Source organism: Lissotriton vulgaris, chromosome 12, assembly GCF_964263255.1.
Source record: "Lissotriton vulgaris chromosome 12, aLisVul1.2, whole genome shotgun sequence".
Taxonomy (NCBI): Eukaryota; Metazoa; Chordata; class Amphibia; order Caudata; family Salamandridae; genus Lissotriton; species Lissotriton vulgaris.
In genome coordinates this window covers 10426260-10452621 of record NC_141700.1, presented here as the reverse complement: position 1 = coordinate 10452621, position 26362 = coordinate 10426260, and the positions used below count along the sequence as shown (strand labels likewise).

General features: G+C 52.9%; 1 protein-coding gene across 1 annotated transcript in view; it reads left to right on the top strand.

Annotated features, from left to right (window-relative positions):
- Positions 1-4010: 4010 nt before the first annotated feature.
- Positions 4011-26362, top strand: part of KISS1R (KISS1 receptor) — a 241624-nt gene continuing 219272 nt past the window's right edge. The window contains exon 1 of the mRNA XM_086946308.1: positions 4011-4506. Within this exon, the coding sequence (XP_086802434.1) occupies positions 4260-4506 (247 nt within the window). The 5' untranslated portion in view covers positions 4011-4259. The remainder of the gene's footprint in view (positions 4507-26362) is intronic.

Genomic DNA, 26362 nt, shown 5'->3' with positions numbered 1-26362 from the left:
TATAGTTGAAATTGCTAGCAAATTAGTGCTGGTCCCTGAGTTTGCAACAAACCCTGTTTGATTCATTGGCAACAGTTTATAGTCCTTTGCCCATAACCTTAGATCCTCCAGTAGGAGGCCTGCATAATGCTTGGCTTCAATATCCAGGAGGGCAATGAGTCTGTAATTGCTTGGTTGGGCACGTGATCCTGATTTGTAAATTGGGTGGATTATGGCGCCCCGCCATGAGTCCGGGATTGTTGCTGTTCTCAGAGCATAATTGAAGAGATTAGTTAGTGTTCCGGACCAGAAGACAATGTCAGATTTAAACAGGCTCTGTGGCAGGCCGTTTGGGCCAGGAGCCCCATCAGATCTTGCTTTTGTCATTGCTGTGGCTACTCTTTCTTGTGTCACTTCAAGGTCCATGTTGGCGGGGTGTAAGCAGTCGGCGGGTAGACTCTGTATGGTGGCAGGCCCATGGTTAATCTCATTTAAAGAGCTGCTTCCTTTGGAATCTGGGTATTCTGGAGACTTGAAGTGGTCAGATAGGCATCTTACCCAGTCTGATTCCTGGATGTTTGCAGATCCAAAGCTCGATGTGCTAGGATTAGTGTGGTTAATAAGAGCCCAAAATTTTCTAGAGTTTTTTTGCTTACTCTCCCACACCAGTTTGCACCAAAATTGGTTTTCGTGAGACCATTTATCTTTTTTGATCGCCAGCTTGAAGGATCTTTGAGTAGTTTGATAGTGAATTGTTCCCCGGAGATTTAGCCAGTGCCCGCAGGGCTGCGTTTCTTGCTTTCTTAAGTGACTTGGTATGCTGTGAGATTGTAAATGGACGTGTCTGAATTACCCTTTCGGCCTGATACTTTGCTGGAAAAAGGTGAGTCAGGTGGGAACAGGGCATTGTCCAGGTTAAAGTCGGGATTGCCTCTTGCTCGGGTCCTGGACTCTGAAGGGGTGGGGTGTCTAGACTCTGAGAGAGGGTCCTGGACTCTGAGGGGGTGGGGTGTCTAGACTCTGAGAGAGGGTCCTGGACTCTGAAGGGGTGGGGTGTCTAGACTCTGAGAGAGGGTCCTGGACTCTGAAGGGGTGGGGTGTCTAGACTCTGAGAGAGGGTCCAGGACTCTGAGAGAGGGTCCTGGACTCTGAAGGGGTAGGGTGTCTAGACTCTGAGAGAGGGTTCTGGACTCTGAGAGAGGGTTCTGGACCCTGAGAGAGGGTCCTGGACTGAGGGGGTGGGGTGTCTAGACTCTGAGAGAGGCTGCAGGACTCTGAGAGAGGGTCCTGGACTCTGAAGGGGTGGGGGTCTAGACTCTGAGAGAGGGGTGCTGGCATTAGATTGAGAGGCTCTGAACTCCTAGGGCGTGGTGCTGATGGACAGCTCCCGGCTGGGCACAACTAGAGACAGCTGGCACAGGTGACAAGGCACGAATAGAGAGCGCTGGAACAGGTAGAAGTGGCCACAGGACTCGAGGCGGTTGCGGGCGCAGAGAGAGACGGGTGATACAGTCAAAGACAGCTGGCGCGGGACAGGGCGGGAACAGGCTGGGTCAACAGGCACAAATAGAGACCGCGGGTACAGGCAGTGACAGTGGGCACGGGAAGAGACAGAGAAAGAGCCCATCCTCAGGAGAGACGTGTCTGCCCCGAGTCAGAGGCTGGGAGGAGGAGAGGGAGACAAGGAAAGAGCGAGGGGCGAGAGAGGGAGGGAGGGTGCAAGGTGAAACGAGAGAGGGGATCATTAGAGAAAGAGAGAGGGAGGAAGCAGGAGAAATGAGGGAGCGAGCAAGAGCGAACAAGAGAGAGGAAGAGAAAGAAGGAGACACAACGAGAGAGAGCGAGAAAAAGAAAGAGAAAGCGCGAGAGGAAGAAAACGAGAAATAAAGAGAGAGAGGGAAGATGGAACAGGGAGAGAGAACGAAAGAGAGGGAGCGGAAGAAAGGGCGGAAGAGAGAGGAGTGAGAGAGTGGAGAGAGAAGAGGGGGAGGGAAGAGAGTGGGAGAGAGACGGAGGAGGTAGAGAGACAGAGAGGAGGGTGGGAGAGGGAACGCTGGGGTTGTCAATGACCCGCTCCGGGCTTACAGACAGGCTACAGAAGAGAGAGACAGTCGGAGAGAGACCACAGTCCACGAGGGAGCAGAAGGGCAGGTGAGAGGGCACACGAAGGGAAGAGGCGAGAGAGAGAGGGCAGCGTTTGGGTGAGAAAAGTAAATGAGAGAGAGAGACTCTCGAGACAGCCGGACTTGGAAGGAAGGAGACAGCTGGAGAGACGTCCATGGGCAGAGAGACCAGGGGAGCAAAATCAAGGAGACTCCCAGGAAAAAGGGCAGCCTTTAAGAATAGAGGGCAAGGGAGGAAGAGACGCCTGCACAGAGGCAGAGAGAACAAGGTGGAGAGACAGAGAAGTCGTGGGCAGAGAGGACGAGGAAGAGAGGGAGGGGGGGGGGGGGTGTTGTGTGCCGGGTCGGAGAGGTGAAAGAGTGAACTCGGAGGTAGAGAGGGAGGTGCGCTGCACTGAGAGCTGGTGGTGGGGAGAGAGGACTGAAGTGGAAGAGGAGAGAGGTCTGGACCCGGAGAGAGGGGAGAGGAGGAGAGGGGAGGGGAGGGGTGCTGCTGGGGAGAGGGAGAAGCGCTGCATGCCAGAGAGGGAAGAAGAGAAGAGAGAGACGGACAGAGGGGAGAGAGGGAGGGATGCGGCGCTCTCAGCGAGGGCGCGGGGTTTAGAAGCACGAGGGCTGGACTCAGGGGGGGTGGGTTTACAGGGGTGTCCTGCACTCAGGGGAGGGGGATGGACTCTGAGGGAGGGGCTAGATTTAGCGTGCTCTGAGGGAGGGGTGCTGAGGGACAGCTCCCGGCTCATGTCTCTGCTTTGCTCAGGGTACAAGTTACTCAGATGCCTGATCAGCCAGGTACAGGACGGAATCCAAGACCCCTGCACCTCACGGGCGGGGGGAGACCCAATCAAATACCTGACCCCTACACCCCCTGCAGGGAGACATCGTAGAGTCTGAGACCCCCGCACAGCGCTGAGACGACACCGGAGGAATCTAAGCCGGGACCCCACATCTGACTGAGAGGAGGAGACCCCGGAGAATCGAAGCTGGAACCTGTGCACCCCCTGGACAGAGCCACCGGTCACCCCCGCCTATGCCACCGCCCACTCACCAGCATCCACTCCCGGCTTCGTCCCCTGCAGCCACGTGGACCCACACTCCTCCACCTCTGGAAGCCTCCCCCCTTCTGCATCTGCCTATGCCAGGCTTCAGCACCTGTGCCAACTACCCCCTCCTGAGCTACACTCGCCCTCGCCAAGCGCCCTCAGCCTATGCCAGTCTCTGTTAATCTGCAGCCAGGTGCACCCGCCCCATCCCCCACCTCTGGAAACCTCTCCCCTCTGCATCTGCCTATGCCAGGCTTCAGCGCCTGTGCAAACCTCCCCCCCCCCCCCCAACCAGTGCCAAGCGCCCTCAGCCTATTCCAGTCTCTGTTAATCTGCAGCCACGTGGACCCGCACCCTCGGAAGCCTCCCCCGTCTGCATCTGCCTGTGCCAGACTTCAGCACCTGTGCCAACTTTCCCCTCCTGAGCTACACTCGCTCAGCCAGTGCCAAGCACCCTCAGCCCATGCCAGTGTCTTTTCTCCTGCAGCCAGGTGCACCCGCGCTCCCCCCCTCTGAAGCCTTCCCTCAGCTGCACCCGCCTGTGCCAGTCTTCACCCATTTTGCCAGACTTCCTCTGTCTGTGCCAGCCTAGCTTGAGCAGTCCTTCACTCGCCAACATCAACGTGGGTCGTCCTGTGCCAGTGTGCGTCCTCCTGCACCCAGGTGCCTGCGCCGCCCTCCCCCCGCCTGTGCCAGCCTTCCTCGGGCTGTGCCAGTCTCTGTTCTACGCCCACGTGGGCCAGCGCTCCTCCACTCGACAGCCTTCCTCCAACTGCACTTGCCTTTGCAGACTTCATCCGCCCGTGCCAACCTTCCCCCTCCTGTGCCAGCCTCACTCCCCTGCATCCGCGCGCGGTGGTTTTCCTTCACCTGTGCCCGCCTTTGCCCACCTCTTCCACCCGTCACCCACCTGTGGCAACTTTTGACTACCTGTGCCAGCTTTCATCTACCAGTCCCAGCCGACCTCCTCCAGCTACGCGCACTGGTGCCACCCTTCCTCCACCGTCAGTCCCCTCTGCCAGTCTCCCTACACATGTGCCAGTTTGCTCCACCTGTGCCAGGCCACCGCTCCTGAAGGGGGCGCCTGCCGGACTCCGCGCCCGCCCCCAAGGTGGCCATGTGGGAAGCCTCTGCCAGCCCAGAGCTGGGCAACGAGTCCTTCCCGCTCAACGAGTCGTACCCGGGCAGAGCGCACTCGAGGGGCAACAGCACGGACCCCCGCAGCCCCCCCAGGCTGGTGGACGCCTGGCTCGTGCCCCTCTTCTTTGCCATGTTGATGGTGGTCGGGCTGGCGGGCAACGCCCTGGTGATCTACGTCATCTCCAAGCACAAGCAGATGAGGACTGTCACCAACTTTTATATAGGTGAGGGGTGTGGGGGCCTCGGGGTGAAGGGAGGGGGGGGGGGTGAGAAGGGCAGGGGATGGAGGGCTATGGAAATGAAGGGAAGAACCAACACGGGGGGAGGGGGATATTCAAGGGAGAGACGTGCAGGCAAGGAAGAGAGAGTGCTGACAAGGAAGGGAGAGTGATTTAGTGCTGACAAGGAAGGGAGAGTGCTGACAAGGAAGGGAGAGTGCCGACAATGAAGGGAGAGCCCTGACAAGGAAGGGAGAGTGCTGACAAGGAAGGGAGAGTGCTGACAAGGAAGGGAGAGCGCCGACAAGGAAGGGAGAGCGCTGACAAGGAAGGGAGAGTGCTGACAAGGAAGGGAGAGCGCCGACAAGGAAGGGAGAGCGCTGACAAGGAAGGGATAGTGCTGACAAGGAAGGGAGAGTGCTTACAAGGAAGGGAGAGCCCTGACAAGGAAGGGAGAGTGCTGACAAGGAAGGGAGAGTGCTGACAAGGAAGGGAGAGCCCTGACAAGGAAGGGAGAGTGCTGACAAGGATGGGAGGTGCAGGCAAGGAAGAGAGAGTGCCGATAAAGAAAGGAGAGTGCTGACAAGGAAGGGCGAGTTCTGACAAGGAAAGGAGAGTGCTGACAAGGAAGGGAGAGTGCTGACAAGGAAGGGAGAGCCCTGCCAAGGAAGGAAGAGCCCTGACAAGGAAGAGAGAGTGCTGACAAGGAAGGAAGAGTGCTGACAAGGAAGGGAGAGCCCTGACAAGGAAGGGAGAGTGCTTACAAGGATGGGAGGTGCAGGCAAGGAAGAGAGAGTGCCGATAAAGAAAGGAGAGTGCTGACAAGGAAGGGAGAGTTCTGACAAGGAAAGGAGAGTGCCAACAAGGAAGGGAGAGTGCTGACAAGGAAGGGAGAGTGCAGACAAGGAAGGGAGAGTGCTGACAAGGAAGGGAGAGTGCCGACAAGGAAGGGAGAGCCCTGACAAGTAAGGGAGAGCCCTGACAAGTAAGGGAGAGCCCTGACAAGGAAGGGAGGTGCAGGCAAGGAAGAGAGAGTGCCGATAAAGAAAGGAGATTGCTGACAAGGAAGGGAGAGTGCCGACAAGGAATGGAGAGTGCTGACAAGGAAGAAAGTGCCGACAAGGAAGGAAGGTGCAGGCAAGGAAGGGAGAGTGCCGACAAGGAAGGAAGGTGCAGGCAAGGAAGGGAGAGTGCCGATAAGGAAAGGAGAGACCTGACAAGTAACTTAGGATAGTGCCGACAAGGAAGGTAGAGTGCCGAAAAGAAAGGGAGAGAGTTGACAAGGAAGGGAGAGTTCTGACAAGGAAGAAAGATGCAGGCAAGAACGGATGAGTGCCTACAAGGAAAGGTGTGCCCTGACAAGGAAGGGAGAGTGCTGACAAGGAAGTGGGAGGGCTGACAAGGAAAGGAGAGTGGTGACAAAGAAGGGAGAGCCCTGACAAGGAAGGGAGAGTGCTGACAAGAAAGAGAGAGCCCTGAAAAGGAAAGGAGAGTGCTGACAAGGAAGGAAGAGCCCTGACAAAGAAGGTAGAGTGCTGACTAGGAAGGGAGAGTGCTGACAAGGAAAGGAGAGTGGTGACAAAGAATGGAGAGCCCTGACAATGAAGGAAGAGTGCTGACAAGGATGTGAGAGTGCTGACAAGGAAAGGAGAGTGGTGACAAAGAAGGGAGAGCCCTGATAAGGAAGGAAGAGTGCTGACAAGGAAGGGAGAGTGCTGACAAGGAAGGGAAAGTGCTGACAAGGAAGGGAGAGCCTTGACAAGCAAGGGAGAGTGCTGATAAGGATGGGAGGTGCAGGCAAGGAAGAGAGAGTGCCGATAAAGAAAGGAGAGTGCTGACAAGGAAGGGAGAGTTCTGACAAGGAAAGGAGAGTGCCAACAAGGAAGGGAGAGTGCTGACAAGGAAGGGAGAGTGCCGACAAGGAAGGGAGAGTGCTGACAAGGAAGGGAGAGTGCCGACAAGGAAGGGAGAGCCCTGACAAGTAAGGGAGAGCCCTGACAAGGAAAGGAGGTGCAGACAAGGAAGAGAGAGTGCCGATAAAGAAAGGAGATTGCTGACAAGGAAGGGAGAGTGCCGACAAGGAATGGAGAGTGCTGACAAGGAAGAAAGTGCCGACAAGGAAGGAAGGTGCAGGCAAGGAGGGGAGAGTGCCGACAAGGAAGGAAGGTGCAGGCAAGGAAGGGAGAGTGCCGATAAGGAAAGGAGAGATCTGACAAGTAACTTAGGATAGTGCCGACAAGGAAGGTAGAGTGCCGAAAAGAAAGGGAGAGAGTTGACAAGCAAGGGAGAGTTCTGACAAGGAAGAAAGATGCAGGCAAGAACGGATGAGTGCCTACAAGGAAAGGTGTGCCCTGACAAGGAAGGGAGAGTGCTGACAAGGAAGGGGGAGGGCTGACAAGGAAAGGAGAGTGGTGACAAAGAAGGGAGAGCCCTGACAAGGAAGGGAGAGTGCTGACAAAAAAGAGAGAGCCCTGAAAAGGAAAGGAGAGTGCTGACAAGGAAGGAAGAGCCCTGACAAAGAAGGTAGAGTGCTGACTAGGAAGGGAGAGTGCTGACAAGGAAAGGAGAGTGGTGACAAAGAATGGAGAGCCCTGACAATGAAGGAAGAGTGCTGACAAGGATGAGAGAGTGCTGACAAGGAAAGGAGAGTGGTGACAAAGAAGGGAGAGCCCTGATAACTAAGGAAGAGTGCTGACAAGCAAGGGAGAGTGGTCACAAGGAAGGGAAAGTGCTGACAAGGAAGCTGGAGTGCTGACAAGGAAGGGAGAGTGCTCACAAGGAAGGGAAAGTGCTGACAAGGAAGGTGGAGTGCTGACAAGTAAGGGAGAGTGCCGACAAGGAAGGTGAAGGCAATGAAGGGAGAGTGCTGACAAAGAAGGGAGAGTGCCAAGAAGGAAGGTAGAGTGCCGACAATGAAGGGAGGGTAAATTCAAGGAAGGGAGGGTGCTGCCAAGGAAGGGAGAGTGCTGACAAGGAAGGGAGAGCGCTGACAAGGAAGGGAGAGTGCTGACAAGGAAGGGAGAGTGCTGACAAGGAAGGGAGAGCGCTGACAAGGAAGGGAGAGTGCCGACAAGGAAGGGAGAGTGCTCACAAGGAAGGGAAAGTGCTGACAAGGAAGGTGGAGTGCTGACAAGGAAGGGAGAGCGCTGACAAGGAAGGGAGAGTGTTAACAAGGAAGGGACAGTACTGCCAAGGAAGAGAGAGTGACGACAAGGAAGGTGCAGACAAGGAAGGGAGAGTTCAAGCAAGGAAGGGGGAGTGCGGACAAGGAAAGGAGAGTGCCGACAAGGATTGGAGAGGGCTGACAAGGAACACCTGTTGCAGACAAGGCAGGAAGGTGGAGGCAGTACAGGGGAGCTGGGCTGGTAGTGATAGGACCACCGGCAGTACAGCGGAGCTGGGCTGGCAGTGATAGGACTACAGGCAGTACAGGGGGGCTAGGCTGGGAGTGATAGGACCACAGGCAGTACAGGGGAGCTGGGCTGGCAGTGATAGGACCACAGGCAGTACGGGGAAGCTGGGCTGGCAGTGATAGGACTACAGGCAGTACAGGGGAAGCTGGGCTGGCAGTGATAGGACCACAGGCAGTACAGTGGAGCTGGACTGGCAGTGATAGGACCACAGGCAGTACAGGGGGGCTGGGCAGGCAGTGATAGGACCACAGGCAGTACAGGGGGGCTAGGCTGGCAGTGATAGGACCACAGGCAGTACGGGGGAGCTGGGCTGGGAGTGATAGGACCACAGGCAGTACAGGGGAGCTGGGTTGGCAGTGATTGGACCACAGGCAGTACAGGGGGAGCTGGGCTGGTAGTGATAGGACCTCAGGCAGTACAGGGGAGCTGGGCTGGTAGTGATAGGACCACAGGCAGGACAGGGGGGCTAGGCTGGTAGTGATAGGACCACAGGCAGTACAGGGGAGCTGGGATGGCAGTGGAATGAGGTACCACAGGCAGTACAGGGGAAGCTGGGCTGGCAGTGATAGGACCACAGGCAGGACAGGGGGGCTAGGCTGGTAGTGATAGGACCACAGGCAGGACAGGGGGGCTGGGCTGGCAGTGATAGGACCACAGGCAGGACAGGGGGGGCTAGGCTGGTAATGATAGGACCTCAGGCAGTACAGGGGGGCTAGGCTGGTAGTGATAGGACCTCAGGCAGTACAGGGGAGCTGGGCTGGCAGTGAAAGGAGGTACCACAGGCAGTACAGGGGAGCTGGGCTGGCAGTGAAAGGACCACAGGCAGTACAGCGGAGCTGGGCTGGCAGTGATAGGACCACAGGCAGTACAGGGGATGCTGGGCTGACAGTGACAGGACCACAGGCAGTACAGGGGAGCTGGGCTGGTAGTGATAGGAGGTACCACAGGCAGTACAGGGGAGCTGGGTTGGCAGTGATAGGAGGTACCACAGGCAGTACAGGGGAGCTGGGTTGGCAGTGATAGGACCACAGGCAGTACAGGGGAGCTGGGCTGGCAGTGAAAGGAGGTACCACAGGCAGTACAGGGGAGCTGGGCTGGCAGTGAAAGGAGGTACCACAGGCAGTACAGAGGAGCAGGGATGGCAGTGATAGGACCACGGGCAGTACAGGGGAGCTGGGCTGGCAGTGATAGGGCCACAGGCAGTACAGGGGAGCTGGGCTGGCAGTGATAGGACCACTGGCAGTACAGGGGGGCTGGGCTGGCAGTGATAGGGCCACAGGCAGTACAGGGGAAGCTGGGCTGGGAGTGATAGGACCACAGGCAGTACGGGGAAGCTGGGCTGGCAGTGATAGGACTACAGGCAGTACAGGGGAAGCTGGGCTGGCAGTGATAGGACCACAGGCAGTACAGTGGAGCTGGGCTGGCAGTGATAGGACCACAGGCAGTACAGGGGGAGCTGGGCAGGCAGTGAAAGGACCACAGGCAGTACAGGGGAGCTGGGCTGGTAGTGAGCGGAAGGACCATAGGCAGTACAGGGGAGCTGGGCAGGCAATGATAGGACCACAGGCAGTACAGGGGAGCTGGGTTGGCAGTGATAGGACCACAGGCAGTACAGGGGGGCTGGGCTGGCAGTGATAGGACCACAGGCAGTACAGGGGAGCTGGGCAGGCAGTGAAAGGAGGTACCACAGGCAGTACAGGGGAGCTGGGTTGGCAGTGATAGGACCACAGGCAGTACAGGGGAGCAGGGCTGGCAGTGATAGGACCACAGCCGGTACAGGGGAGCTGGGCTGGCGGTGATAGGACCACAGGCGGTACAGGGGAGCTGGGTTGGCAGTGATAGGACCACAGGCAGTACAGGGGAGCTGGGCAGGCAGTGAAAGGAGGTACCACAGGCAGCACAGGGGAGCTGGGTTGGCAGTGATAGGACCCCAGGCAGTACAGGGGAGCAGGGGTGGCAGTGATAGGACCACAGGCGGTACAGGGGAGCTGGGTTGGCAGTGAAAGGAGGTACCACAGGCAGTACAGGGGAAGCTGGGCTGGCAGTGATAGGACCACAGGCAGTACAGGGGAGCTGGGCTGGCAGTGATAGGACCACAGGCAGTACAGGGGAAGCTGGGCTGGCAGTGATAGGACCACAGGCAGTACAGGGGAGCTGGGCTGGCAGTGATAGGACCACAGGCAGTACAGGGGAAGCTGGGCTGGCAGTGATAGGACCACAGGCAGTACAGGGGAGCTGGGCTGGCAGTGATAGGACCACAGGCAGTACAGGGGAGCTGGGCTGGCAGTGACAGGACCACAGGCAGTACAGGGGAAGCTGGGCTGGCAGTGATAGGACCACAGGCAGTACAGGGGAGCTGGGCTGGCAGTGACAGGACCTCAGGCAGTACAGGGGAAGCTGGGCTGGCAGTAATAGGACCACAGGCAGTACAGGGTGTAGTGTAGTTCCTATTTTCCCAATAGGCCCGGCGCATTGGAATAACATAAACAGTAGTATCGACGTAGAAGTGCGGATCTTCCAGGCCTCCACTGACTATGCTAAACTTAATTGGGTTTGTTACCAAGTAGCTCAGAGGTCACTGGAAACTTTGTTGACTGAATAGGAAGTGATCAGCTTCCCTGGTACAGACAAGAAGGGATTCAGTTTTCCAGTACAGGGGAGCTGGGCTGGCAGTGATAGGACCTCAGGTAGTACAGGGGAGCTGGGCTGGCAGTGATAGGACCACAGGCAGTACAGGGGGGCTGGGCAGGCAGTGATAGGACCACAGGCAGTACAGGGGGGCTGGGCTGGAAGTGATAGGAGGGACCACAGGCAGTACAGGGGAAGCTGGGCTGGCAGTGATAGGACCACAGGCAGTACAGGGGAGCTGGGCTGGCAGTGATAGGACCACAGGCAGTACAGGGGAAGCTGGGCTGGCAGTGATAGGACCACAGGCAGTACAGGGGAAGCTGGGCTGGCAGTGATAGGACCACAGGCAGTACAGGGGGGCTAGGCTGGCAGTGATAGGACCACAGGCAGTACGGGGAGCTGGGCTGGGAGTGATAGGACCACAGGCAGTACAGGGGAGCTGGGTTGGCAGTGATTGGACCACAGGCAGTACAGGGGGAGCTGGGCTGGTAGTGATAGGACCTCAGGCAGTACAGGGGAGCTGGGCTGGTAGTGATAGGACCACAGGCAGGACAGGGGGGCTAGGCTGGTAGTGATAGGACCACAGGCAGTACAGGGGAGCTGGGATGGCAGTGGAATGAGGTACCACAGGCAGTACAGGGGAAGCTGGGCTGGCAGTGATAGGACCACAGGCAGGACAGGGGGGCTAGGCTGGTAGTGATAGGACCACAGGCAGGACAGGGGGGCTGGGCTGGCAGTGATAGGACCACAGGCAGGACAGGGGGGGCTAGGCTGGTAATGATAGGACCTCAGGCAGTACAGGGGGGCTAGGCTGGTAGTGATAGGACCTCAGGCAGTACAGGGGAGCAGGGCTGGCAGTGAAAGGAGGTACCACAGGCAGTACAGGGGAGCTGGGCTGGCAGTGAAAGGACCACAGGCAGTACAGCGGAGCTGGGCTGGCAGTGATAGGACCACAGGCAGTACAGGGGAGCTGGGCTGGCAGTGAGCGACCACAGGCAGTACAGGGGAGCTGGGTTGGCAGTGATAGGACCACAGGCAGTACAGGGGAGCTGGGCTGGCAGTGAAAGGAGGTACCACAGGCAATACAGGGGAGCTGGGCTGGCAGTGAAAGGAGGTACCACAGGCAGTACAGAGGAGCAGGGATGGCAGTGATAGGACCACGGGCAGTACAGGGGAGCTGGGCTGGCAGTGATAGGGCCACAGGCAGTACAGGGGAGCTGGGCTGGCAGTGATAGGACCACTGGCAGTACAGGGGGGCTGGGCTGGCAGTGATAGGGCCACAGGCAGTACAGGGGAGCTGGGCTGGCAGTGATAGGACCACTGGCAGTACAGGGGAGCTGGGTTGGCAGTGATAGGACCACAGGCAGTACAGGGGAGCTGGGCTGGCAGTGAAAGGAGGTACCACAGGCAATACAGGGGAGCTCGGCTGGCAGTGAAAGGAGGTACCACAGGCAGTACAGAGGAGCAGGGATGGCAGTGATAGGACCACGGGCAGTACAGGGGAGCTGGGCTGGCAGTGATAGGGCCACAGGCAGTACAGGGGAGCTGGGCTGGCAGTGATAGGACCACTGGCAGTACAGGGGAAGCTGGGCTGGGAGTGATAGGACCACAGGCAGTACAGGGGAAGCTGGGCTGGCAGTGATAGGACCACAGGCAGTACAGGGGGAGCTGGGCAGGCAGTGAAAGGACCACAGGCAGTACAGGGGAAGCTGGGCTGGGAGTGATAGGACCACAGGCAGTACGGGGAAGCTGGGCTGGCAGTGATAGGACTACAGGCAGTACAGGGGAAGCTGGGCTGGCAGTGATAGGACCACAGGCAGTACAGGGGGAGCTGGGCAGGCAGTGAAAGGACCACAGGCAGTACAGGGGAGCTGGGCTGGTAGTGAGCGGAAGGACCATAGGCAGTACAGGGGAGCTGGGCAGGCAATGATAGGACCACAGGCAGTACAGGGGAGCTGGGTTGGCAGTGATAGGACCACAGGCAGTACAGGGGGGCTGGGCTGGCAGTGATAGGACCACAGGCAGTACAGGGGAGCTGGGCAGGCAGTGAAAGGAGGTACCACAGGCAGTACAGGGGAGCTGGGTTGGCAGTGATAGGACCACAGGCAGTACAGGGGAGCAGGGCTGGCAGTGATAGGACCACAGCCGGTACAGGGGAGCTGGGCTGGCGGTGATAGGACCACAGGCGGTACAGGGGAGCTGGGTTGGCAGTGATAGGACCACAGGCAGTACAGGGGAGCTGGGCAGGCAGTGAAAGGAGGTACCACAGGCAGTACAGGGGAGCTGGGTTGGCAGTGATAGGACCCCAGGCAGTACAGGGGAGCAGGGGTGGCAGTGATAGGACCACAGGCGGTACAGGGGAGCTGGGTTGGCAGTGAAAGGAGGTACCACAGGCAGTACAGGGGAAGCTGGGCTGGCAGTGATAGGACCACAGGCAGTACAGGGGAGCTGGGCTGGCAGTGATAGGACCACAGGCAGTACAGGGGAAGCTGGGCTGGCAGTGATAGGACCACAGGCAGTACAGGGGAGCTGGGCTGGCAGTGATAGGACCACAGGCAGTACAGGGGAAGCTGGGCTGGCAGTGATAGGACCACAGGCAGTACAGGGGAGCTGGGCTGGCAGTGATAGGACCACAGGCAGTACAGGGGAGCTGGGCTGGCAGTGACAGGACCACAGGCAGTACAGGGGAAGCTGGGCTGGCAGTGATAGGACCACAGGCAGTACAGGGGAGCTGGGCTGGCAGTGACAGGACCTCAGGCAGTACAGGGGAAGCTGGGCTGGCAGTAATAGGACCACAGGCAGTACAGGGTGTAGTGTAGTTCCTATTTTCCCAATAGGCCCGGCGCATTGGAATAACATAAACAGTAGTATCGACGTAGAAGTGCGGATCTTCCAGGCCTCCACTGACTATGCTAAACTTAATTGGGTTTGTTACCAAGTAGCTCAGAGGTCACTGGAAACTTTGTTGACTGAATAGGAAGTGATCAGCTTCCCTGGTACAGACAAGAAGGGATTCAGTTTTCCAGTACAGGGGAGCTGGGCTGGCAGTGATAGGACCTCAGGTAGTACAGGGGAGCTGGGCTGGCAGTGATAGGACCACAGGCAGTACAGGGGGGCTGGGCAGGCAGTGATAGGACCACAGGCAGTACAGGGGGGCTGGGCTGGAAGTGATAGGAGGGACCACAGGCAGTACAGGGAAGCTGGGCTGGCAGTGATAGGACCACAGGCAGTACAGGGGAGCTGGGCTGGCAGTGATAGGACCACAGGCAGTACAGGGGAAGCTGGGCTGGCAGTGATAGGACCACAGGCAGTACAGGGGAAGCTGGGCTGGCAGTGATAGGACCACAGGCAGGACAGGGGAAGCTGGGCTGGCAGTGATAGGACCACAGGCAGTACAGGGGGGCTGGGCTGGCAGTGATAGGACCACAGGCAGTACAGGGGAGCTGGGATGGCAGTGGAATGAGGTACCACAGGCAGTACAGGTGAGCTGGGCAGGCAGTGATAGGACCACAGGCAGGACAGGGGGTCTGGGCAGGCAGTGATAGGACCACAGGCAGTACAGGGGAGCTGGGATGGCAGTGGAATGAGGTACCACAGGCAGTACAGGTGAGCTGGGCAGGCAGTGATAGGACCACAGGCAGGACAGGGGGGCTGGGCAGGCAGTGATAGGACCACAGGCAGTACAGGGGGAGCTGGGCTGGCAGTTATAGGACCACAGGCAGTACAGGGGGATACCGTGCTTCTATAGGTGAAGTCCTGCCTTCCTTACTCTATAGGTGAAGTTGTCTGTCTATGCTTCTATAGGTGATGCCTCTTTCCTACCTCTGTAGATGATCCTTGCTGCTACGATCACAGACTGAGTCTTTCAGCGCATCCCTGATCTGTGTCCTGTGCTGACTGCCTCCCCTGTGATGTAGAGCAGCATATTACTCAGTGCCGGAGCCTGTGGCTGTGCCTGTGGCTGTAGGCGGTGGACGGGGTGCTGTAGATGGGTGGAGACACATATAGACTAGACTAGAGTTCGATGCATCTCTAGACAGCACACAGGCTGGGAGCCAGCCTGTAATGTACGTCCAATGCACTCCCAAGGCAATTTGTGTATCCGTATTTGTAAAGCGTGAACTACTCACCCTTACGGGTCTCAAGATGTGTGTGTGTGTGGGGAGGGGGGGGGGGGGGTTGGGGCTTTGTGGATATTAAGCAAGCTATTGCCCAGAGTCACATGGTGCTGAGCTGAGCTGATCTGTCTCCGGAGCCGGGATCGAACCGTGAGCCTTGAGCTCCCAAGTCAGCTGCCTTGGCCGCTGCACCACATGCCACCGGAGCTTGAAGACCGTACCCCTGCAAGTGACGGCACCACCCCTGTGTCACACAAGCTGATAACCGCGAGTCACTGCACTCTTACAGACAGCTGCTCCAAACTATAGCTGCACACACAAATATGAACACCCAGGCGCCACAGTTACTTCTGCCCCCCAGTAAAGGTCCCTCAAAACAAGGGCGGCCTTAGGATAGCCTTGTCGACATCGCACTTAGGGTCTGATTGCGAGTCAGGAGGAGCGGTCTCCCTCCTGGAGTCACAATCCACCCGGTGCTCAGATCCATGGGAATCACCCGAGGCTTTGGAAGCCTCAGCCCCTGGTCCTTTTTGTCTCACAAGAGGGGACCATACATTGAACCCCGTCGCCATGGCTCTGCTTCCCTTTCCTTGCCCCCCCTACCCTCTCACCCTCCCCTGCTGTCATTTAGACCCCTGCACACATTACCTACCTGCCTCGATCAGATGCTACTTGTTCACATTAATCCACATGGAGCCGCAGGTCCTCGATTCAAAGGGATTGACCGCGCTGCACCAGCAGGATCCCCACGCGGCGTCCCAGGATTAACACGAGAAATGTCCCCACACTCGTGATTGGAACCCAACAACATGTATACATGCAAATCTGATTATTTACACTTCTAAGACATAAATCAAGCAGTTAGGCCACAGTTCCTATTCGTCCTACCCTATACTTTGGATCATTAAGTAGCCGTGATGACGTCTTCGGGTCATGCGGAGTATCTTTGGCTCACATGCTCGTTCATACAACCTTCATGTCTCAAGGGAGATGTGTGTAGCATGTACTGTGCCTTACCTCAGTGCCTTTCCACCTTAGGCATGTGCCATGGTGTCTGCGGGATCTGTTTGAAGGAGGGGGAGAATTCTTTGAATCATGAAGGTTTGCAAGTTGATCCCTTTGAGAACCACATTGATTTGAGAAGGTCTGAATCAAAGATGAGGCCATGTTTGTGTCCTTTAGGGTGGTCCATGATACAGTCCAAGGCTAGCAGGCCAGTGGAAGGGGAGAGAGACAGGTTGTGCTCTTCCATTAGGACTAAGATTTCAGGGTTTTTTCGCAGTCGAGGCCCAGGGCATTTATTTAACCTAGAACTGAGGGGCATATTAATAAGGAACAGGGAAAATTAACCCTAAGGGCGCTTAGCCTGGTTATCGCGTTATTAACAACGCTAACCGCCTAGGCGATAAAAAATCCAGCGATGGCGGCATTTTTGGGAGGTGATCGCTGGTAATGCAGCGATAAAACTACAAGGAAAAGGATATCCTTGTTGATAGCCCATGGTGGACTTAGCCATGTAATCCACCTCCCTTTGGATTACATGGCTAAGTCTGAAAATTAGCAGACGTAAAAAAGCAGCGTTAACCTTGGTAAACAATGCTTTTTTTGTCTCTAACAGGGTTAGCGTGAAGCTTGAAAATAGGAGAAATGTCACTTAGCAACATTTGCATGTTAGCACCCTGTTGTAGATAGGGCGATATTTTTATCTCCGCTTCTTTGGCTTTTAAAACCAAAAAAGCGGAGATAAAGCCCTTGTTAACATGCCCCTGAATGTGGTTGAGGCAGGCGATGATGTTAGGCAAACACAGTGCACTATTCTCGAGATGTGAGTGTCATCTGCGTACATCTGGAAACAGATCTCAGACGAGTCTAGCAGCTGGAACAAGGGACGCATGTAACAGGTAAAGGGTGGTGGGGAGAGCAGAGCCTTGTGTGGCACCGCACTTCACTTTGCGAGAGGAACCTTCTGCGGGTCCCAGGCCTTCCTGTTGACTTTGGTTCCAGAGGAATGACTTGAAGAAAGTTAGAGTACTTCACAAGACCCCCAACCTGCTCAAAAGAACAGTGTGGTTGACAGTGTCTTGGGTCACCAGAAGCCCATGAGATTGGAAGCAGCTAGCCAGCCCTTCTTGAGGCTGATAAGGCATCCTCTAGGTCCTAGAGTCTAGGTTGTCTGCCGGGGCGGCCTCTGTTCCTCTGCCGCCCTGATTGAAGTTGTGATGCAGCAGGTGTGAGTCCACATGTCTTTCGACGTGATCTGTTAAAACTCTTTTCAAAATTTCACTTTGGCGTAGGAGACTGAGCTCAGACATGAGTTTCCCCGGGTCTACGGTCTGCAGTGTGTTTTGGAGGGGACAATAGTGTGTTTCCCTTTCCCCATTGACAGAGAAGATTAAAGTGCTGTGGTCTTGTTTTTGGTGGAGGGGTGCACACCCTCGAGTAGCCAGCAGCCAAGATCCTTTTCAAAGGGACGGGTGTCAATCGCTCCCTTCAGAATCCTTTGGAATCTTTAGATGAAAGAGCGGTGTCTTCATGGACCTTCTCAGGATAATGCAAGCCTGCCTTCCATCCACCACTGTCGCTGCAGATGGAGAGCCGCGCGCTGTCTACATACATAGGGTTCTGCAAGGCTCTGCTCAAGCATAGGTGGGAATATGTTAAAGACCAAGGCGGGCACAAGACCCGGTTGGAACCTGCACTGCCTGCTTGGCTGTGGGGGCGCCCCAGCCAGGCAGAGTGCACCGCTCCCATAAAGGGCAGGTGATTACACACACTGTACAACCAGTGCTCACCCTTGGACAGCTTGGCACTCAGCAGTCAGGCGTCCCGCAGAAGCAATGTATAAAGCAAGAGCACAGCACGCAAACACAATAATTATTCTGAATGACACAAATGAGAGACTTCAGACTTGACATCGAGAAATGTTGTTTATATTCAACACTCACGTTAAACAATGTAACATGAATATCATGGAGTTCTGGGCATAAATCACACGTAGCATATTACTAGCAGTATTAGGCCCAATTTGTGTTAATCAGATCTTTATAATATGAACGGATCACTGACATAATATCGAAGGACAAAATATAGAGTACTAATAATATCGATGCCAAAATATCGACAGACAAAATATCGAAATCCTATCTACAAACAGGTAAGTACAAAAATATCGACTCCAAAATATCGTTTAAAAATATGTACTTTGTAAAAATATCGAATGTATTAAAACTAATGTAAAATTAAAAAAAAATAACTAAAATATACTTAAAAATACTTAAATAACCTTATAAATATTAAATAATTAATTTAAGTTATAAAAAAATAATACAATTTTATTTTTTTAAACATATACATATATATATATATATTAACATAATATTATTAAAAACATATACAATATTATTACCGTAGGATAGCGGGAGTATTAAAATTACTATTCCCACTCCAATGAGTGCAACAGTAGGGAAAGCCTTGGATAGTGTAGGGGAAAAAATTACTATTCCCACTCCAGTGGGTGCAACAGTAGGGAAAGCGTTGGATAGCGTAGGGGTAACAATTACTATTTCCACTCCAGTGAGTGCAACAGTAGGGAAAGCGCTGGATAGCGTAGGGGTAAAAATTACTATTCCCACTCCAAAGAGTGCAACAATAGGGAAAACGTTGGATGGCGTAGGGGTAAAAATTACTATTCCAACTCCAGTGGGTGCAACAGTAGGGAAATCGTTGGATAGCGTAGGGGTAAAAATTACTATTCCCACTCCAAAGAGTGCAACAGTACGGAAAGCGTTGGATAGCGTGGGGGTACAAATTACTATTCCCACTCCGGTGAGTGCAACAGTAGGGAAATCGTTGGATAGCGTAGGGGTAAAAATTACTATTCCCACTCCAAAGAGTGCAACAGTACGGAAAGCGTTGGATAGCGTGGGGGTACAAATTACTATTCCCACTCCGGTGAGTGCAACAGTAGGGAAAGTAAATACTTCATATATTATTTAAATATATATATATATATATTAATATCTATAAAAAAAATAATTAAAAGTAATTACCAATTTAACATAATCTAATAATTAATCAATTAAAATTACAAAAAAATTAATTATTACAATTAGTTACCTATTAATACAAATTAATTACAAATTACCAATGAATTAATTAACAATTAAAAATTAATTAACAATTAATTCAAATTAAATACAAATAAATAATTTAAATTATTTAATTAATTATAATTAAATTACTTCCCACCCTATTCCCCTATAAACCCACAACCCGCTACAGAAAATAAATTAGTAACATTAACATAATTAGCAATTAATCAATTAAATAAAATTAATTGGCAATTAACATTTAATTAATTACCCCCAAAAATAATTAAAAATTAATTCAAATAAATACCAATAAATAAATGTACATATTTAATTAATTATAAATAAATTACTTCCCACCCAATTCCCCTATACACCCACAACCCGCTACAGAATTAAATTACGCAAAAAATACCGCTACAGAAAATAAATTAGTAAAATTAACATAATTATCAATTAATCAATTAAATAAAATTAATTGCCAATTAAAATTTAATTATTTACCAAATATAAAATTACCCCCAAAATTAATTAACAATTAATTAAAAATAAATACCAATAAATAAATTTACATATTTAATTCAGTTTCAAAAGCTTTTATTCGATTTGTAAACAAATCATACAAGCAAACATGAGATCAATTCATTGCATTAAAAGATTGTTATAAAATACGAAATTTATACAGGGGAATCCAAGATATTTCATAAGGGATTAGGACACATACTGACATGCGTTTAAACATTGGATCACAATTGAAAACATAAAGGTGACCAAAAGGTACGGAAGTTAAAATCGTACAGACAGGAATAAATATATTTGTCACAAAATGCTTATCCTGGCAGCTGTACGTTAAATAACAAGCCCCTGCCTAAGTCATGGGATATGTAAATTTTTAGTTTAAAATTCGATATCACATTACTTACCTTCAAAACAATATTTTTGATGACTATATTCTGTCCATTCGATATTTTGTTCATTCTATATTTTGAACTCGATATTTTGACTGTTTACCAATATGCACACATGGAAAAAGTCCAATTCTAATCCCCCCACAAAACCCTTATGCGGTGGGACACGTTGTCAGCCCCATGTAATTTCACATGGCTATAGGGTTCTCCCTGGGCTACAACAATATCAGTAATATGTGCATAAACAGAACGATAACACTTTTAGCAGCACCGCAGGATGAGGCCACTACAATAAGCCCAGTGTTGAGAAGTAAAGTGTTTTTGGAAAGAGAACAACATATAAACCAACACTGTCGACCAGTGCCTTGAAGTACCGGCGGTCCACAGACGGTCACGTCTGCACACTCACACTCACTTTGCACCGCTACGCAATGCAACAGGTACCAGCTTAGCACCCGATACCCTAATACAGTACCTCTGATACCAAGCAGGTCAATAGATAATACCCTGCAGAACTCCTGGCTCCAAGTCTCCTGCCAAACTCCAATTCACCCCCACTCTTCCAGATACCCCAGATGGAAGTTAACCAGCCCCTCCATCTGGACACAAGGCCAGTCATGGCTGGGGTACACCTCGTCTTGGTCCCCGGAAAGCACGTTGGGATAGGCAGTAAGCATAAACAAGAGGTTGACGTAAACAAAGACAGTCTGGGCGCCACTCAGGATGTCCACCAACTAGTTGTGAAGCAGAAACGGGCCACGAGCTACAATTTGTTACAAACAGGGTTCTTCCAGGTCTTCTGGCACCATCCCAGATCGGCAAAGCACATGGGGGTCACCAGTCTCTTGTCCTAATCCTGAAACTTCTCAGAAGCATCCCTCCAGCCTAGTCAATTCCTCTCACTCCTACCTGGCGCCATGCGGTCTTCAGAAGGGCCAGATGGGGATAGGGCAGTTGGTCCACCATGATGGGATCACTGGGGGAGCAAGTAGTTAATGGGGAACAACACACTGGGGCGCTTCTTGGCTTGAGGAGGCACCCCATCTGGTACACGTTGATCCAAGTGGTGCTCTGGCAATCCGGGCACAGGGTCTGGCGCTCAACAAAATGAGTCTCACCAGAAACTTCAGGTTACACGAAGTAGAATTGCAATTCCATACTCCGGACACACACAGAGGCACAAGTTCAGCAGTTCCTCACGAAGTAGAGTGATACTCTGCAACGGGTGTGTTCCGTGCCTTCGAGAGATGCAACCTGTGAATCCGACACCGCATGCAATGAGCATGCAGTCGGCGTGGCGCACAAGAGAAATGCAGCACAGTCGATGAAGCCGATCACTTTTGATCCCGCAATCGGAGAATCCTCTAAAAACCAACAATACACTTATGTGTGCCCGGGCCCCTGCAGTACAGGAACCACTGTGCTGTAGATGCAGGCAGCGTCTTGAGCTCTGCACTAGGCACTCCAGTCTCCAGGCTTGATTCTGTAGTTCCAAACACACACCGTGCTCTCCAGCTTTCAGCAGGCGATGTGGCCACTTAGAGGGCACTGCCCTCCAGATGTCACCAGTAGATGGTGTGGGCCCCTCGTAGGAGACCCTTTACATCTCTGAGAGAACAGGAGACCAGCCAACAGGTCCTTGGGAACCCACTTCAGGGTGCCACCCGTCAGCAGGTCATTGGCCCAGGCCAGCCACTAATCAGGAAGGCACGCAGTCCTTTCCATGGGTAGTTATCCTCCATGTGCAGAACAGAATCCTCCGGGTATGTGCACCACGCAGACCAGGTTCTCCCGTCCTGCATCTCCACAAGCGGATCTCTCCTCATGGCGGGGTGACGCTGGGTAGTTATACCCTATTGGGCCTTTGAAGTTGGGGGGTGGTTCAAAGGGTATTCCTTTGAACCACAGACGTATCCCCTAAATGTCCCCTCCTGTCTGCCATGAGGCCGTGGAATGCAGATCTCTATGTGTATGGGGGCCGTGATCTGGCCTAGAGTCCAGGTGTCATAATCTCTGCTCCATATATTCCGCCAGGCCCGCAAACGACAGAGGTCGGCGATCTTGATTGCATGCCCAATGGTTTATGGCTGTCACTGAAGAATGCCCAGATGTGCTCCGCCGGCCTACGATTTTGACCGACCAAAGAGTTTGCCGCATACAAAAGTCCACTTTCCATACGTGGCATTTCCACATAAGATATGCCAAGCCCACCATTACCATTGGAACGGGTTTGGCCGAGCCAATCCATTGATAGGACACATAACGAGGCTGCGCCACTGAAACCCATTATTGTAGCTTGCAGTACAGGGGACCCCTTCCCCTGGCTAACTTAAGGGAAGAGCAAACCTCCTCGGTAGGGGTACCCTTGTGGGTCTTCCATACTACATGGGCAGCGAACACCAGTGGGTGCCTGCCCAGCCTTACCTTCCATCTGAGTGGAGGTGAAAGGCCCACTCTGGCTGGACCGGGCTTGTTACAGGCCAGCTGGAGTCCGCACGAAAGGGCGCTCTCACAGACCTGCTGTGGCAGGTCAGACGCATGTTTCAACCCACAGTCCGTGTGAGTCCACACACCAGCATGCAATAGAAGGTCAGACGCGTAGGTAAACCACACCAGCGGTACAAGTGCGCACCCAGGCCGCCACAGCAGGTCTGACCTATGTTTAAAAACATAATGTCCGCACCACTTCCTAACATGTGTCCGAAGGGTGCCTGCACTTTCGCACTGCAGTACAGTGGGAAAGGGGCCACACCCTTGAGGCTCCACATGAGAACCAGCAACATGTAGGAGGAGGAAGCAAAAAGTCTGAGGAAATGCTACCTGACAAGTATCAGGTGAAACAGACCCCTTTAAGGTCCCAGGGCTGCCCACATAGGGAATGTTGAAAGGAACCAGGGACAGTCTGACCTTCCTTCTAGACCAAGAGGAGGATCTGGAATTCGGACACGATGAGGCTGATTTCTGTGGATACCCGATCTCTATCTGGAAGATGTATCTGGGCCCAGCAAAGTGTCCATCCTGCAGAGGGATTATTGCTCAAACATGCCTCATGGTGAGTGGATCCTTCATGGAGCATTGCTCAGCTAGATTCCAGCCGGATAGTAATCAGTACAAGCGCAGGTCATCAGTCGTCAGATTATGGCAACGCTCTATTAGCCTTGGCAAATGAGACGTCGCTTTCTAAACTCCAAGTGGTGGAAAGCACGGCTGCCAATCTCATCTTCAACCTGCCATCCGGAGCTGCTTCCTCCCCTCTGTAGCGTTCACTGCACTGGTTACCAGTCCATAAAAGGAATATTTTAAAAATAAATCTGTTGCCTGACACACAATTCTTTGCTTGGAATTGGGCCCAGCTATCTATTGCCTACATTCTCTCATTACCGCACTCCCACACAGGCTAGATCTAGTGTCAAAGCGTTGCTGACAGTCCCACGGGTCGAAGGACCCATATAGGAGTCAGATCTGTTTCATCTCTAGCCCGCTGTACTGGAATAGGTTCCCTCTGCACATTTGAATGCGCATCGATCATCTCCAGTTTAGAAAATTACTGAAGACAGTGGGGCATATTAGCAAGAAATTGCAATATTTATCGCAAAACGCACCTAGCGCGCTTATTGTTATCGCTGCCTATCGCTGGATATGTTAGTGGAGAAAACATGCTATTAGCAACGTTTATCTCCTTTGTGCTAAATTATCCAGCGATAGCGGCGAAATGCCTGAATATCGCTGGAAATCCATCAATATTCACGCATTAACGCCAATGGGGGCTTAACCTGACAATCCACCACCCATTGAATAAAACAGGTAAGTCATGTTTTTAGCAGGCGTTAGATTCTAGCGATAATCACGCTTAGCGCGACTTTTTTATCGCTTCGCCCATGTTGCTAATAGGCGATAGCTGTGTTAGTGACTGCTTTCAGTCTCTAACAGTTTGGGTACGCCCACTTTGCATGTCATTAGCGATAAATATCGCTCACATGCAAAGCGGGCCCCAAACCGGTCGCTATCGCCTGAAAGTTGTCGCTTACTGCTGTTAGCGACAGCTTGCTGATAGGGCGATAAAAATATCGCCACTTTAGCGGAAAAAAGTGCTGCTAAAGTGGCGATATTGCCCTTGCTAATATGCCCCAGTGCTTTTTTAATGCTGTAGTTTCTTGCCGGGCTTGTGTGATGGCTGGGTGCCAACTTACCTCTCTGGGTGTGATTCGTGCGACATAAAATATATTAACATAACAACATAATTTGTATTCCTAGTGTCAGATGTGCCAGGACCGGCGGCACCCGCTTGCGGCTCTGGAAGTTGCACAGAGGACAGAACATCCCTGGAGATACAATCTTCGACACACATGAATGTCTTTTGACATGTTGCTGAGCTCTCCTCCCGGCTTCCCCATGGGTCCACGTTTTGAGATTTTGAGCACTTGAAAACGCCGCGTCAGCCTTTCAGTGGACCATTGTCTTCAGCTGGAAGGGACGCCACGGCTCACTGTCCTTTCAAGCCCAGACTAACTCCACTCTGGAACCTTTCTATTCTTTTACTTACCTTGGGGTTTGTATGGCACTCACATATGGGAAGAGCTTGAAGGAATAACGGGAGACTTCAGTGAGCCTGGACTCTGGCTATTGCCCTGGGTACGAGCAGGTCCTACCCTGACCGTCTGAGTTGCGGGGAACAAGTAGGGTTCAGATGTCTCCAGACCCAGAAGGGATTTGCTTTGAATCTTAGGGTGGAGACCCCAGAGGTTGGAGCCTTGAGCATGGCTGGACGGTGCCTGGAAGGTGACCAGGTACAAGGTATAAGGTTGACTGATAGTTTTGGAAGCTCTTGTGTAGACTTTGCATGGCTTTTTGAATAACGCACAGTGTTTTGTCAAATCATGTCAGACAGTACTTGTATAGTACGGCTAATCACCTCTAGGGGTATCGGGTATTGTATTCGGTTGGCTCATTTCCCAGTAGCCAGTGCTGTTCCGTCAGCACCGGGGTAAAGTGGTTGGAGCTGCACTACTTGAGAGGCCGTCGTGCCGGGTGATTCTTGTCCTCAGTAGACTACAGGGGTCCAGTCTGCAAGGGCCACCGTGAGGACTTGTCAGATATGGCAAGCCAGACTCAGCATTCTAAGCATTGCCCCAGTTGAAATGGAGGGGGGTGGGGGGGCAGATATAGTCAGTTTAGAATCAACTCTGATGTACTCCTGAGTTCAAGCACCAGAAGCTCCTTTTCTGGGATAGAAAAACAAGCAACCATCTCCAACTGGACACCGATCCCTGCTGAAGACACCGCCTTGACCATGAAAAGTATCCACTCGGGCCCCCACCGACCCCTGCCCCCCTCATATCTACCACAGAGCCACCGCCGCACCTGAACTACTACACCATCAACACCATCTTCAAAACAGGCGCCTTCCCAGACGACTGGAAGCGTGCAGAAGTCAGACCCTGCTCAAGAAGCCACAGCTGACCCCTCCGACCTCAAGAACTATCGGCCCATCTCGCTCCTCCCCTTCACAGCCAAAGCTGCAGAGAAAACAGTCAACAGGAAACTGACACCATTCATTGAAGAGAACGCCATCCTCGACCCGTCCCAATCCGGATTCCGAACAAACCACAGCACAGAGACCGCCCTACTCGCCGCCACAGACGACATCCGCACCCTCCTGGACCAAGGCCACTCCACAGCCCTCATCCTACTCGACCTATCAGCAGCCTTCGACTCCGTCTCCCACCGCACACTAGTCGCCAGACTACAAGACGCAGGCATACACGGAACACGGATCCAAGCATTCCTCACCAGAAGAAGCCAAAGGATCAGACTCCCACCCTTCCTTTGTGACCCCTTGAAAATCACCTGTACAGTGGTGCTACTGTTCAAGCACATGGGGGTGGTGGCTGGCCCAAGCAGCCTGCTAGCAATGATGCATGTGTGGAAATGGGCCTTAATGTTTCATGGCAATGTGGTTCTGGCATGACTATGCTGCTGTGCATACCAGGGCAATGTGGTTTCTGACTGGACAGTGGTGCTGCACATACCAGGTAAATGTGGGTTCTGGCATGACAGTGGTGCTGCACATACCAGGTAAATGTGGTTTATGGCTGGACAGTGGTGCTGCACATACCAGGTAAATGTGGGTTCTGGCATGACAGAGGTGTTGTTCATACCAGTGCAATGTAGTTTCTGACAGGACAGTGCTGTTGTGCATACCAGGGCAATGTGGTTTCTAGAATTACAGTGGTGCTTTACATACCTGACCAATGTGGTTTCTGGCATGACAATGGTGCTGCACATACTAGGGCAACGTTGGTATCTCGGGTGACAGTAGTGCTTCGCATACCAGGGCAATGTAGTTTCTGGCACAATTGCATTTTAGAAACAGGGGCAATATAGAAACTGCTTTAGCATTATGTGGTTTTCATACTACGGAATCTGGGTATTAGTATCATGGCAGTATCTGTGTAGGAAAGTAGGGCCTGCTTTCATGGTCACCACCACCTTTTGCTGGTGTCATTATGTTTTACTGACTAGTCTGACTGGGATCCTGCTAATCAGGAACCCATTCTCTGTGCTTCTTCCCTAAATTGCACTTTGGTGATTACTTAGGTACGCCCAGATTGGCCACTGGTGTATCCTTATAAGTCCCTAGTATATGGTACTATGGTATCCAGGGCATAGGTACACCAGGGGTCTCCCATGGGCTGAAGCATGTATTA